At 37.0% G+C, this 16,326-nt stretch overlaps 1 protein-coding gene across 1 annotated transcript; it reads right to left on the reverse strand.

Moving 5' to 3' along the window:
- Window positions 1-10,505: 10,505 nt before the first annotated feature.
- Window positions 10,506-11,054, reverse strand: LOC122293849 (homeobox-leucine zipper protein ATHB-4-like). The gene is made up of 2 exons (XM_043102296.1): window positions 10,883-11,054; window positions 10,506-10,717 (listed from the first exon to the last, which is right to left on the reverse strand). Exons 1-2 carry the CDS (start codon window positions 11,052-11,054, stop codon window positions 10,506-10,508), a joined length of 384 nt encoding a protein of 127 aa, XP_042958230.1.
- Window positions 11,055-16,326: the final 5,272 nt, after the last annotated feature.

Here is a 16,326-nt window from a genome sequence, read left to right on the forward strand (position 1 = left end):
CTGAGTTTGTTTTTGTTTTTTGTTTGGTGGAGTGTTGGTTTTTAGGCATGTGTAGTTTTTTGTTAGGCATGTTTAGACGTTGGTTTGTTATAGGCTTGTTTAGGTTGGTCTGTGGTTTTTTTCTTGTTTTTTGGGTTGCTTTTGGGAGGTCTTTGTTTTTCTTTATTTGTTAACTCCCAGAGGCTGGTTCTGTAACCACGGTTTCCCTCCGCCATAAGTGAGGATTTTTTAATAAACTTGGGACGGAGCCACTACTGGACATGTGGCTACCGGCTCTTTCTAAAAAAAAAAAAAAAAAAAAGAATCCACTAGTGGTGGGTTAGTAACTTTAGGTGATGGAAGCTCAGCAACAGTGGAAGGAAAGGGAAGTGTGAATATTCCTGGTTTACCTACTCTTTATAATGTTCTTTTTGTTAATGGTCTCAAGGCAAATTTGTTAAGTATCAGTCAATTTTGTGATGATAATCTTTCTGTGCAATTCTCAAAGGATGAATGCAAAGTATATAATGGTGTTGGAAAATGGATTTTAAGAGGCACCAGAACTGCTGACAACTGCTATAGAATCACTACCATCAACCCAATATGATGTCACAAGGTAGAATTGGATGAAACTGAGTTGTAGCATTACCGTCTAGGCCACATCAACTATAGAGACATGCAAAAGATTCTCAAGAAAGAAGCTGTATGAGGACTGCCAAAAAATTTGAAACACAAAAAGATAGTGTGTGGAGCTTATCAAGAAGGAAAGCAGGCCAAGGCACAACACAGGAAGCTAAGTGACATTCTGACCTCACGACCACTTGAGCTGCTACATATGGATTTGATGGGTCCTACTTAGAATGAGAGTCTCAGAGGAAAGAAATATATAATGGTTATCGTAGATGACTATTCAAGATATACGTGGATCATTCTGTTGAGAGATAAAGTAGAAACTTTCGAGCTTGCCAAGAAATTGTTCAGACGACTACAAATAGAGAAGAATTCTTCCATCTCTCGTATTCGTAGTGATCATGGTAGAGAATTTGAAAATGCTAATTTTTCTTCCTTTTGTGATGAACAGGCATACATCAAGAGTTCTCAGCTCCAATCACTCCACAAAAAAATGGAATTATGGAGAGGGAAAATCGAGCAATACAAGAGATGGCACGCACTATGCTAAGTAGCAAAAAGTTGGCTCTATACTTTTGGAGAGAAGCTGTCAATACTGTTGGACATATTTTGAACCATGTAGTTCTTCGCATAGGCACCAAACTCACTCCCTATGAGTTATGGAATGGGAAGAAACCCATGGTAAAGTACTTTAAAGTATTCAGGAGTGCCTGTTACATACTGAAAGACAGAGAGAGTACTCAAACTGCCCACAAATTCGACAGCAAGAGCGATGAAGGAATATTTTTGGGATACTCATTAAAAAGTAAGGCCTATAGAGTTTACAATCTACAGACTAAAACAGTGATGGAGTCGGTCAATGTAGTTGTAGATGACAATTCCAAAGAAATGACCACCAAGGAATTTGAACAACTTTTTGAAAAAAATGAAGAAAACTCAACAGATCAAGAGGACATAAATGCAGTGGAACCTGTCTTACCAAACTCAACTCCAACCCATGAGAAGGAACCATCCACAAGAATCAATCACAACCACCCAAAAGAAAACATTCTTGGAGACTTGATTGAAGGTATGAGACTAAGGAAACGAGTTTTAAATCAAGTCTCATATGTTTGCTATTTGTTGTAGGTTGAACGAAAGAAGGTGGAAGAAGCCTTACAAGATGAAAGCTGGGTGAATGCCATGCATGAGGAACTACACCAGTTCACTCGAAATCAAGTGTGGGAGCTAGTACCTAGACCCGAGGATCATAACATCATTGGAACAAAGTGGATCTTTAAGAACAATTCAAATGAACATGCCACCATTGTTCGTAACAAGGCCAGACTGGTGGCACAAGGATATACCCTAGTTGAAGGAATTGATTTTGAGGAAACTTTTGCACTAGTAGCCCACTTGGAATTAGTTCGCATATTGCTAGCAATTGCAAGCCATTTACGTTTTAAGTTTTATCAAATGGACTTTAAAAGTGCATATTTAAATGGCATACTAAATGAAGAAATATATGTTGAACAACCAAAGGGATTTACTAATCACCTGTTTCCTGACCATGTTTTCAGATTGAAGAAAGTTCTTTATGGATTAAAGCAAGCACCTCGAGCATGGTATGAAAGACTCACAAAATACTTGCTTGACAATAACTTTGTAAGAGCCAAGCTGACCAAACACTGTTTTTAAGAAAATCTAGTAAGCATTTACTTATAGCACAGATATATGTAGATGGTATTGTGTTTGGTTCCACTCTTGATAAACTTTCACATGATTTCTCTAACAACATGAAAAATGAGTTTGAGATGAGCATGATTGGGGAATTAAATTTTTTTCTTGGAATCCAAATCAAACAAACTGAAGAAGGAATTTTTATTTCACAATCAAAATATGCTAAAGATCTTGTTAAGAAATTTGGCATGTAAGGAAAGACACATGCTCGCACTCCGATGAGCACTTCAGTTAAAAGCTACTCAGATTCTACAGGTTAGAGCATTGATCCTACTCTCTACAGAAGTATGATAGGAAGTCTTCTATACATTACTGCTAGCAGACCAAATATTGCTTTTAGTGTAGGTGTATGTGCACGGTTTCAGGCAAAACCCAAAGAATCACATCTCACTGCAGTCAAAAGAATTCTAAAATACGCAATTCCAGAATTGGGGTCTTATGCACGATTCCAACGCCTGTAGCCAAAGTTATGGCCAAAAGACTAAAAAGAACTCAAAACGGCCCCAATTAGGAACATATCACAATCAATTCCTGCCTTTGCGCTGATACGCCAACTCATGGTATCTCAGCGCCATCAAGGTGCAATCTGACAGCTCAGCATCATCTGTCTCGGATCCCCCTGCATCACATAGTGAGGAGTCAGATCTGATCTCCTAACAAATTAATGACATCTTGTCAACCTCTATACAATGCATCACAAGAGGGGGAATCTATGCCTTCGAATTGACTAAAACTAGTTGAACCTATTACTCAAAAAGAAAAAGAATTCCTCTTGCCATGTACACTGATCAATCCTTTTAGAAAAAGTCGAGTGTTCAAAAGTCATTACAGAAAAAGGCAAACACTCATGCTTGAATTTTAGCCCTCACTGTTCTTGAGAGAGAAAATAATTGTCTTCATCATTATGGAAAAAGATAAGCAATATTAAATGGACATACAGGCTCTATTGACCTTATGCTTGGAGGGAAATGCTTTTTCAGCTATATAGGACCTAGCATAAAGTTTGACTTTCAAGGAAAGTTCACCCTTATTGGATCATTACAAAAAGGGGCCAAAGGAAATAAATAATAACAAGGGAAGATTTTGTCTACCTCACTCACACACACACGCGCACGCATTCTTGGGAGCTCGTATATTAAGTAAACTGCCCAATTGTGAAGAACTGACTAGTTAGGAATAATTCTCCTGAATAAATGAATAAGTGTTTGTTTTTTAAAAAAAATAATAAACATCTCTTGGACAAAGGTGTTATTCAAACAACTCAACCATGTGGATGACATGTACATATTAATTGTCTTTTGATTCTTTAAAATTGTTTTGTTCTTTCTATTCAGTTTTTTAAAATATATATATATATATATATTTATAATAAAAAAATGAGGGCACAACTGGTACCATCTTGGAGAGTTGTCTCTAAGGCATACTCTAAGGGGCTCACCTGCATGGCACGTCCCAGGCCTCATGTCCCACGTTCTTGGCGGGAGATAAAAAATAAAGATGTTGTTTTGCATCATTTACTACATGCCATCTTCCATAATCACTCATTAAGCCGTCTTTCATTCCCAAGTGGGCTGATATCTTCTCCGATACTCCTCGAGTTAGAGAAACCCAAAAATCTCTCTGCGTTGTTTGAAGTTTTACTATTTGTGCTAATCTCTCTACACAACCTCAAGGTAAGATTATCTCATATGAATATTTTGTCTAAAGATTGGTCATCATATATCTCAGGGCTTCACTGTTCTTAAGTTTTTTTGTTTTTTTTTTTTTCGAATTCCTTGAAATACTTGAAGTTCTGTTGGGAATCTGCCTCAGTTAGAACTTGAAAATCGGTTGAAAGAGGATTAGATGAGTTTTTGAAAAATAGGCATGATGATTGTATTTAGAAAAGTGACGAATGAAGTTTGCATGACTCTGTTTGGCTTGTCTTAAATATCGATCATATTTCCCTTTGTACTGCAATGACACCCTGATTAGGAGTAGGAAATGTGTCCATCGGATAAAGATTATTGATTTCTGAATTTTTTTTTAAATACGAGCATGGATGGTTTATTTTGAAAAGGTACTATGTTAGGTTCTGAATATGGAAATACCTATGAACTTGAGTCCCTTAGTATTCTCTGCATTTCTCATACTCTGAACAATTTTGGCTTGTAGATGAAATATAAGACTGTTGCAAAGAAGGCAAAATTCGACCGGCATGCAATCCCTAAAAATTCCTCAAGTAAAGAGGAAACTAAGCCACTTGAAAAAACTCCAACAAGAACTAAAGAGACAGAAAAAAGGTCAATCCCTGACAAAAGAAAATGGAGCACTTCGAAGCCCTTGACTTCAAGTTCTAAGCCACAAAAGCTCTCGAGTAAAGAAGCTAAAAACATCTACAAAACAATTTTCTCCAAAAGGAATGTGCTTGGAGAAAGGGAGGTAACATTGAATGATTTGAATGAACCTGGCTTTGATTTTATAGCCCACATCTTTGCGGACAGGGGGGGGGGAGGGAAGATAACAGAGGGGGCTCCTGCTCCATACATTAAGGTTGTTAGGGAATTTTATGCAAATGCTTTAATAAGTGTTGATGACAAGTTTATTACTTCTGTTGTTAGAGGAGTTGATTTAATCATTAGTCCCAAAATTGTGAGAGTGTTCTATGAGCTCCCAAGTGTGGAAAACCCAGGTTTTCCATACAAGGGCATGGGGACCTCGTCAAAGGCCCAAATGAAGGATCTGTTTGCTAGGCCCAGTGCACCAGCATGGCCCCCAAAAGTTCATAGGCTCCCTATGAAGTCCATGCTCCCCGAATTTTGGTTTCTGGCCAAAGTAGTCCTGAGAAATCTGTGGCCCATTTCTAGACACACTGAGCTGACAGTTGAGAAAGCTCAGTTTATGTATGCATTAGTGAAAGGTGTTCCTATTGATCTCCCTTCACACATTGTTGATGTGATCTCAAAGGCCATAATTGATAAAATGGACAGAGAAAGTTTTCCATTTGGTGGTCTTATCACAAAATTGGCCAAAATATCTAAAGTCCCCTTGAGGATTACCGAGGCCACACTTAAAATGTTTGGGAAAATCTCCTCCAAGTCTGTTACTAAGTCAAAGGCAGTTGTTGGGTTAAAGAAAAGGACTCATGCTGAGGCATTCACATCCTCTAATCCTCCTTCAAAATAATCTACTAAAGTGGTTGAACAACTTCAAATTTTGCAATCAAAATTTGACTCATTTGTGGACAAATGGGAAGAGAAAATGGAGAAGATTGATAAATTGCTTGCAGATCAACAAGATGAATCTAAAAAGATAAATGATAGGCTGCAGCAAATTGTAGTGGATGTGGATTAGATCTTGAAAACAGTCACTTCTCCAGAGGATGAAGATAACCCTGAGTCTGACTGATGCTGCCAGATATATAGGGAGAAGGGATGACTGCAGAGGAAGCTCGGCTGGTTATTATGCTGGAGAGCTTGGCAGTGCTGCTGACGACGTGCAACCACCATCATCATTTCATTTCTTTTGAGTTTTTTGAGTTTCAGTTTTTTCAATTAGGTATGTATTTTAAACTAATATTTGCATGTGTAGGATTTATTTGCTAGTTCACATACTTTGTGCTATGATAATCTTTGTTATGATGAAATTTAATATGAAGTATGACTATCTACATGAGATCTTTGCTGGTGGTTGGTTAGATGCGTATAATGTAGAGAATGCATGTAATCTTAATTGGACTCTAGTGATCCAATAAGACTACGTATTTAAATTAGAACTCTTATCATAATTTGTTATATCATAAGATAAGAGTTATCAAAGATTCCTAAGAATGTTTAGAGTCTTAGCATTAGTTGAAGAATAAAGACATAAGGCGTGTTGAAGAAATTGAAGCTGATCTGAGATCTACGCAGTTCAAAAAAATAATCTAGTTCGAGGTATTCGCAAGTTGGTAGAAACGTCTCTAGCTAGGATTCTGGAAAAACCTATCAGCAGACTCCTTCTACAAGTCGATGACAACATTAAATATATAAAGGGGAGTCAGCTAAGGATTTATGGTGTAAGCACATACAACATCTTTTACATTGATCAAGATCTTGAAGTTTTAGGTAGACACTTCAAGAATTGGGCTTTGGAAAATTCTGTGAAAAAATGATTTTTCTGAGAAACTTAGTTCGTGGAATTGAGGGGGAGGATACTCCAAGGGGGAGTTGTCCTGTTCAAGATTCAACCACTGGAGGTTCCAGTAGGAAAGACAATGATTGAAGAGTGTCAGAGGTTCTGACTACCTACTGAGGTAGAAGGCAAGCGGATCGCATGTCTTGAGTAAACGGGTTGGTTACAAAGGTTTTGTTAACAGTTTACTTGTAGTTCTCTAAATCAATAAATTGACTTTCCTGGGTTTGGTTGCCCCGTAGAGTTTTATCTTTGAAGAGTTCTCCAAAGAATTTCCCTTCATAACCAAATAGTGTATTCAAGTGATTATTTTATTTTGGTTACTAATCAGTGCTAACAGTTTGTGCTAAGTGTTAAACGTGACGAATCAGGGGTACTTGGGTAATTTCAGTTATAACTTGTTTCTACCTCTGATAAAGGGAAAAGAGTATATTTGAAAGGAAGTTCTGAAGTGGAAGACATGACATTATTGTAAGAATAATGGCAGGCTTATTACCTTACTACCACCCTTTTACTATTCTTTTTATTTTTTTTTTTAAAAAAAAATTTACTTAATAGTTGAGGAAGTGACTATTAATGAAATTCTATGTTTTTTTAATATTTTCTTAATGACTAAGGATGTTAAAAAACTACTTAAAAATAATAATAAAATAAAAATTTCAAATACACAATAGAGTAGCAAATGGGTAGTAAGGGTATCATTACCCTTGTTGTAATGTCTTTGAAAATGAGGGAAAATCAACATTTTTTAGTGCAAGTTGCTGCCAGAGTATCTTATAGTTACTTTGTTCGGTTGGCAAAAGATTAAATAAATCAGGATATTCCATTATTTGGTGCTTTAAGCTTATGAAGTACTTGCCATGCTGACCTAATTATTCTTTTCACTTCAAAGGAAAATTTTCATGCTGATTCTTTCCTCTATTTTATTTTTGAAAGGCATTTTTTTACTTCTTGGTTTAAAGGGTTTACCTTTCTATTGTCACCATTACAAGTTTCTGTTTGGGCATCTTTTATTTTCTCTTAATTTTTCTTTGGCCAAGCAGAAGATAAATAAACTTTTTATACGAGGAATACTTAGGCCTCGTTTGAATTGAAGAATGTTCATCTCATCTCAACATGTAAACATCATGATTTTTTATAAGCTCAATGTTGAGAGAGAGAGAGAGAGAGTTTGAAACGTGCGTAATCGAAACTCTTTTGTCACTTTCTCTAGGGCATCCGCCTTGACTGAGCCTATGGCCTTGCCAACAGCCAAAGATCCAGTGGGACACCGCCTTTCATTTGTTATCATTTTGGAGGCCCCCAAACCTATTCCAGAAGTTGAAATCAAGATGAGACAACCCTCGTTTTCTGAAGGCGAGATGGTTTTTCACCTTAACCATGAGAAGATTGCTCGATCGGCGGCTCCTTTGCGTGTTTTGAAATTCCTACGTAAGTAGCCATCATTGGATCATATTTGTTGCTTCATCAAGCATAGATGGGGATTACAGAACTAGCTCGTGGTAGGAGGTATGCGTACTCCATCGTCAGTGATGGTTAGAATGATTTCTGAGGAGGATTATTGCACTGCTTTGGCTCGTGATTTTTTGGACATCATGGGGTGCCTTATCATATTTTTCAATGGATGCCATTATATAATAAGAAAAAAGAGCCAACCTTGGTTCCTGTTTAGATGTTTCTTCCTGGCCTGCCCCCCAGTTTCTACTAGACTTCAATGCTTAAGATTTTTGGCAAAGGATTCGGACGATCTTTTAATCGGGACAATGCAACAGCATGTGTCTCTAGGTCGAAGGGAGCCTGAATTTGCATTGAGATGGATATATCCAAGCCTGTGTGGCATGGTTTTTGGATTAGCTCCTCAGGAGATCCTAATAGTTGTTATCAAGAGGTCATTTTTGAAACCCTACCAGCTTTTTGCAATGACTGCCATGTTCAAGGGCATTCGGTTTGATGGCGCCAGGTTAACAAAACAAACGAAGATTCTATGGAAGAGAATGTGAGGGAGGACAAGAAGAAGAGACAGGAACTCAAAATGAAACAAATTCGCTAGTTTCAGGTTCTTATCTTCAAAGGATATTCTCTATGCAAATATGTTGGGAAGTGTAGTGGGAGCTGAAGAATTTAATGAAGGAAGTAGTTTGGAGAAAAATTTGCAGGAGGCCTCTGTGAACATGATAGTAATGGAAAAGGAATGTCCCACGAAGGAAGATGTGGCTTATCACTAGCTGGAGGATCAACTCAACTCCCATTGGAGTGCTTTGAAACTGGTTGATGAATTAATGGAGTACAAACTTTGGGTGGTGGCTCAGCGGGTGGTAGATGAAATGTTCGAGGCAAAGAAAAATAACACCTCTAATGTTGAATTGGTTAACTCTGATACTAAAGATCATGAGGATGTAGAAGAAGACTCGAAGAAGAGGTATGAATCTGATCCAGAATTGTCCCGATCAGATTTGTTAGAACAAGAGTAGAGGAATGATGGGATGACTCAATGTGTCACCACTAGGTCCAAGAAAAAATGTGTTTAATGATAATTGACCTACCCACTTGGAATGTTCAAGGGTTATGTACATCACGAAGTCATTTACGTAGAATTATGATTCAAAGAAAGCCGAGGGTGGTGGCGATTTTGGAACCTTTCCTAGAGGAAAATAAGATGCAACAGTTGTCTCAGATTTTAAGGCTTCCTCACTTCTGCTCCAGTTCTCAAGAGGGTGGCAAAGTTTGGCTTTTCTAGGATTTGGATTTTCAGTTTGATCTGGTGTTGGCTTCAAACCAGGTTTCATCGGGCTAGTTTTCTTCTAGAAATATAAAAGTTCTGGTTTCTTTTGTCTATGCGAGTTTTTTTTTAGTGGCAAAGGTGAGGTCTATGGGATGAGCTTCTGGCTTTGAATCTGAGGAATAATCCTTGGTTTCTTTCTAGGGACTTTAACATTATTAGACAGAATGCTAAGAAAATTGGTGGGGTACACCTTTCAAATTCTGCGAAGCGGGGACTTAACCAGTTTATTGAAGATGGAGGCCTTTTGGAACCTCCTTTCGATGGCTCTAAATATTCGTGGTGCAATGGTCAATAGGAAAAAAGGTGCATATGGGCAAGATTAGATAGAGTTTTGATTAATGGGTAGTTTCTCCAATAGTTTCAGGGGGTCAAAGTCACTTTTAATTGGACTCTAATTATGCATATGGTCCTAAAAAATCTTAAACTTGAATGAGCTACAGACAAATATAGACATAATTTGTTGGTTGGGAAGCTAATCTTGATACCAAATTGTTAGAGGTTTGAATAAAAATTTAATTAGAGAAAATTGTCAAACAACTTATAGAACATACTTGATCATCATCAAGATAACAAGAGACACTTGAAATCACTCCCACTTGACTATAAGATGTATATATATCTATTCCTTTTCTTTTTTTTTTTCTTTTAAAAGAGACGGGGTCACATGTCCAACAGTGACCCCCTCCCAATTTTATTAAAGAAAGCTCTCACTTATGGCAGAGGAATATTTTAGTAGAACAAAAGAAACATGAGCAATACACATAACCAAAAAACGCAGCCAAACAAAACCCCAACAAAAAAACTAATAAAACCAAAAAAACAACTATAGCCATCCACACAAAACAATTAACAAGCCTTAAAACTGAAAAGAAGGGAGGCCTATTTTGTCAAGTCTAACCATTCCTCATGCAAGCCGTGGTAACCTGTCACTCTCGCCATATATTTTATTAGTTCCTGCCTCACCATCCCTTGCTAAAAAATCAGCAACTTGGTTGCCCTCACACAAAATATGAGAGATAGTGAAAGTCATACCTTCAAGGCCTTCAGTTAACTGCTCCCAATAGTCCCACAAATACCACACATTACATGCCTTTTGGTTAACCAGTGCACTAATAAAGCTGAATAACGACTAATATATCTATTCTATTATAATAAGTGGCTATCTAACTACTATAGTAATTTTTTCTTTTTTTTCCATTAAGTTTTCTTATTTTTCTATTATCTTCTCTTTTCTCGTTAACGACTAACGAGTGAATAAGATGCGAAGAGTATTGTGCTCTTTGAAGGTCTCCTCTAGAACCAAAGACTGCTCCTTTGACAGCCTGAGTTTCTTTCTTGATGGCTCGCCATCTTCCTCATTGCTCTCACGAGAGCACGAAGCCCTCTCAACCTCATTTTCTTCTCTGTTTGGCTCTGATCTCTCGCTCCTCTTTCCGCTGATGCTCAAACGTCCACCTTGCAGATTAATCTACCAACTGGTTCAAACATAAGATAAAAGGCAGTCTATTAATACCAACATTAATCTTGAAATCTATTAGATTCTTAATTACAAAAATGAGGAAAAAACAGATCTTATAAACTAAAATAGAGAGAGAAATAAAATGAAATTTGATAGCTTACCAGGTAACTGAAACATCTCATTACAAGAACCATTGTGTTTCTGCACCAACTGTGAAGGGTTGTGCATGGGACCCACTTTCACAAAACTTCGACTCCCATCACACCCTAAACCCAAACCCAATCCCAATCCTAATCCCAACCCCAACTCCAACCCATCATCTTTCTCACCCATTTTCCCTCTAATTTCTCCCATCAAAACACACTACAATGGAAGTCACTTTTCCCGACGATTATAAATCACCGAAAAAAGTCTAAAAATCCATGCCAAATTCAAATCCCGGCGATTTCATGTTCGTCCATACTATTCCTCCACTTTTGATATACTGTGGTAAAATTCATAAATCGCCGCCAAAAGTGACGTATTTGGCAGCAATTTCTTCATCGCCGGTATAGAGATTAAAAACCGTAAAGATCTTTGCCAGCGATTGTAAAATTGCTGGCAAAACCTTTGACAGCAATGCCCTAATCACTGCCAAAGATCTTTATGGTTTTTAAACTATATGGCGGCGATTCAAAAATTGCTGGCAAAACTTTTGCCAAAGATTTCCTAATCACTGCCAAAGATCTTTACATTTTTTAAACTCCATACTGGCGATGAAGAAATTGCCAGCAAAGGTTTTGCCAGCAATTATGAAATCGCTGGCAAAGATCTTTACGTTTTTTAAACTCTATACCGACAATGAAGAAATCGCTGGCAAAGATCTTTACATTTTTTAAACTCTATGGCGGTGATAGAGAAATCGCTGGTAAAGGTTTTGCCAATGATTTCATAATCGCTGGCAAAGATCTTAACATTTTTTAAACTCTATGTCGGCGATAGAGAAATTGCTGGCCCTGGCAAAGATCTTTACGGTTTTTAAACTATATGGCAGCTGTTGCCCAGATGACTAACACAAGAGGGGGGGTGAATTGAGTTGTATTAAAAAAATAACAATTATAAATCAAATATATAAAATATAAACAAAATATGAAATAGCAATAAATATAAAGAGTAAGGGTAAGGGAGAAGCAAACTCAGTATGTTAAAGAGGTTCGGCCCAACTACCTACGTCTTCGCCTCAAGCTACCCCTTGAGGATTCCCGAATTCACTATTCAATCTCCTTCAGGTGGAGATAGAAACCTATTACACCTTTGAACAACACCGCTACAAAGGATCCGTGTAGAACACTCTCTACACTTGCAATCACCTTACACGTGGTGATTCAACTATTCCCCGTGTAGAATACTTTCTACACGCACAAGGGTTATACACACCCTTTTTCTGATACAAGAGCTGATAGTGGGTAGGTTATCAGAAAACACTCCTTAATGAGTGAAATAAGAACAATACAGCGCAAACTATATCTCTCAAAAAGAACAAGAATTAAGGCTCAATGTTTAGAGAAGAGAGAATGAAAGTTTTGAATGAATGTTGTATGCTCTAGATGTTGTCAATGTGAAGCTCTCAAATGATCTATTTATAGGCATATGAGACTTCATATTCAAATTTAAAAAGATTCACATGTCAAAGACAACATCATTCACTTTTTCAAAAAAATCAAACCTAATCTTTTATTTTTGGCATATGACAAAAGGAGCACACTTTCCTTTTCAAAAAATTCAAACCTAATCTTTTAATTTTTGCATATGACAAAAGGAGCACACTTTCTTTTTCAAAAAATTTAAACCTAATCTTTTACTTTTTGTATATGACAAAAGGAGCACACTTTACTTTTCAAAAAATTCAAACAAAATCATCTACCTTTTGTATAAGTCTAAAAAAGCATCAATCACTTTTGAAAATATTCAAATAAAACATGTACATGTAAAAGATGACAATCAATCATCTTTAATATTTTCAAAGTTCAACCCTTTAATCAAGGCATACACATGTAAAAGATAACAATCAATCATCTTTAATATTTTCAAAGTTCAACCCTTTAATCAAGGCATGCACATGTAAAAGATGACAATCAATCATCTTTCAAAATTTTCAAATTTAATTTTCAAAAATATTCATGCACATGTGGAAAATGTATTTTAATGCTTTATGATAAAATATTAATTTTGAGCATTAATCCTAATTTCGAATTTTGAAGAGATTTACAACATTACTCTATAACTTTAATGTGAACTTGTTTCCTTCTTGCTCATGCTTGTTTCCTTGATGTGTTTGACTCCATTGTGTAGATAACTTGAGCTTGAGACTTCTTTATGCTTTGAATTCATTTGTTATCATCAAAATTCATGTGTAGATATATAATTACACAAAACTTGAAACATTGGGTTCAACAGCAGCGATAGAGAAATCGCTGGCAAAGATCTTTACATTTTTTAAACTATATGGCGGCAATTATAACCTTTGCCAACGATTTCCCTATCGCCACCATTGGATTTTTTGGTTTTTAAACTTAATGGCGGCAATTTAAAAATCGTTGGAAAAACCTAAAAATGAAGTTTTAATAACCCAACATTCTTACTGGGTCTCATTTTGTATTCATTCAAAATGGAGGAAATTAACTATTTTTCCTCCATTCATTCAAATGCACCTGATTGACATGATCAACTAATTATCAATGCACCAACAAATATATCTGAGACCATTTAATAATTTCTTCAAATGTCAATTCAACCAATCTCATATATATTTATACATTGCGTGGTGCATTATACTGATCATATCACGTACAAGCTGAGCTACTAATTAAATAATAGATAAACATCCCTATTATACATCGATTTGAAGACTCTACTATCACTAAAATAACTGCTACCAAGTTCCACATCTATTTAAGTGGGACTTTTCATCGACATTGGCACCCACAGTTCTACATTTCACCTTTGATCGAGAATGGTGGCGAACATGAAGATAGAAAGCTGAAGTTACTGTTGCTCAGCTCAAGCTTGAATGGCCATATCACCCTGCTGATCAATTACTCTTATGATCTTTTGCATGAGGTCAAAACATCCGTATTGTCCTATAACTAATATAAGAGTGAAATGGCTAACCATTACGAAAGCAGGTGAGTTACTTTACAATGCCATGAAATATAAAATTTTATTTCTTGTAGTGTGTTAAGCACACTGCATACAAATTTTATTTGTTGTGACACTAATGTCATTTCAGCATGACACACACGTATTAAATGAGCAGTTAAACATGTAACTAGCATGATATTAGCATACAAACATGTTTTAGAAGTTGAAATTATAATTGACTGTACTTCGACATGGTAAGATTAATTGATTTGCTAAAAAGAAAAAAATGGATTAATTAATTAAATATTCTTGCAAATCACATACGTACTCATGTCATATAATTATCAGTAGCGTGGATAGTGTCTTTTGTACCAACTAGCAAATATAATTTTTTTTATTTTTTATAATTCAATATAATAGCACTTCTTTGGTAGAGATAAGGGATAAAATGCACATACACATGCAGTATAGTCATGGCATTGTCCTCCAAAAGAATGGCACAACCAAACATGTGACATCCTGTTTTTACGTGTATTTTCACTGAAAGAGTATTTTAATTTAATTAAAGTATTAGTTTTTTTATTTTAAATTATTGTATTTTAATTGGATTTATTTAGTTGTAATATTTGCTTTGTGGAGCTTTCTTAATATTAATTATCGTTTTGATTTTAAATTGCTGTGTAATTTATTTTAGTTTGTTTTTGGATTTAAAGTTTAGTTGTTAGTTTTTACTAGTTATTTATTATATTTTAGCTTAATGTGGTGTTTAAATTAATTTAGTCGTTTTATAGCTTTTAAAATTGTTTTCGTCGAATCAATTTCTGGACTCCAGAGGTGAGGATTGGACCTCATTTCTTTTTCCCATCTTTTCTTTTTCTCTTTTCTTTTTCTTTCCTTTTTCTTTCTTTTTTTTTTCTTCTTCTTTCTTCTCCGGTTCTTCTCCCGTGCACGACACTCTCTCTCTCCTCCATTTCCGCCCATTTTCGTTCCACCGCCCAGAACCGCCGTTCGCTGGTGACGTGGTCGACACCACCCACCCAGAAATCTTCCCATCTGGCCGGCGCACCGCCACACCAAATTTCACCTCCATCCGAACCACCGTTAGCCGCCACGAGCTCCTCCAAGCCACACGGTTTTTGTGCTTTTCTGCGGCCGTCATTCCACCTCCGGCCACCATCTCTTCACCACTTCATCACCTACCTCTTGCCGTCCTAAACCACCCATTTCTAGCTCATCCTTGTTTTTGCCGTTTTTCACTTCCACCGCCATTTCCACTGCCACCCACGGCCAACTCTCACTTCCATTAACTTCATAAACACCTCTAGGCCATTCCCTATCAATCCCAAGTCTTGGTTTGTCCCCGTTCGAAAGTGGGTATTTTACAACCCACGGCCACAGCTTATTTTACACTGTTACGTTGTTTTTTCTTCACCGTTTGCAGCTCCTTGATTCTTCAAAAATTATCATATAGCGCTGTAAGTATTTTCCAAACTCTATTTTAGATTTAAATCTATTATTGCCTTTTCAATAAATTCATTGACTGGTTGGTTAATTCCGAACTGAGTCCGAGGAGTCGGGGGTCGGATGGATTTGAGGACGGAGTTGTTTGGTTGTTGTTGATGTTGTGATTTGTTGATAAATTGTGTCTTGAGGCGTGCATTGCATGGTGCATTCATGTTCATGTATTAATTTGAGAAAAACTGGTTTTATTTGTGTAAATAGATTTTCGGGTGCGTGTGTATCACGACCCCAAGCTGAGATGGGGTATTATCTCGGTAGAAATCCTCTGGTCACTCGGGAGCGTAATATACTGAGTGACGTCTCCTGGGTTGTCGCTGGGCGACAACGGGAGCGGGCGGGATGGTAACGCTCTCGTACCGACTCCGTGGCCCTTTGCTGGCGAGGGCTAGAGGGTGCTTGGCTACGTACGCGTGGGGCGCGGAACTGGACATCGCTCGTTACGAAGTCACACGCATGGTCGTTACCCGTGGTGTGACGATGGGAGCCAAGGTGTGCAGATGACCCCTAGGGGAGGTCATGGTGCATTCGAATTAATTGGATATTGAATTGTGTTGGATTTGGGCCAAATGAGACTTTTGGTGTGAGTTGGAAGGTAATATGTTTTTGGGGCCAAATGAGATTTTTTGGCGTGCGTGGAAAAATGTGAATTTATGGTATATGTGCATTTGGCATTCTTTCATGCATATTGTTGAGTTTAATATGTTTTTATCTTGTGGCGTTTGGAATGTTACTTACCTGCAGCACCATTTTGGTATCGTAGACTTTGATGCAGATGTGGAGGAAGAGGAGGAGGCTGAGCCCGAGGAGGCGGCTCCGCCAGAGTTTTGACTTGAAGTTTTTCATGTTTAAAAATTATCTCTATTAGTTTTTATGGCTTGTAATTTGGTTTGAAACAATATTTGAGACTTGTAATATTTTATTATGTATGGTTTAAACGAGTTTGTATTAAACAAAAATTCTGGTA

Source organism: Carya illinoinensis, chromosome 14 (genome assembly GCF_018687715.1).
Source record: "Carya illinoinensis cultivar Pawnee chromosome 14, C.illinoinensisPawnee_v1, whole genome shotgun sequence".
NCBI lineage: Eukaryota > Viridiplantae > Streptophyta > Magnoliopsida > Fagales > Juglandaceae > Carya > Carya illinoinensis.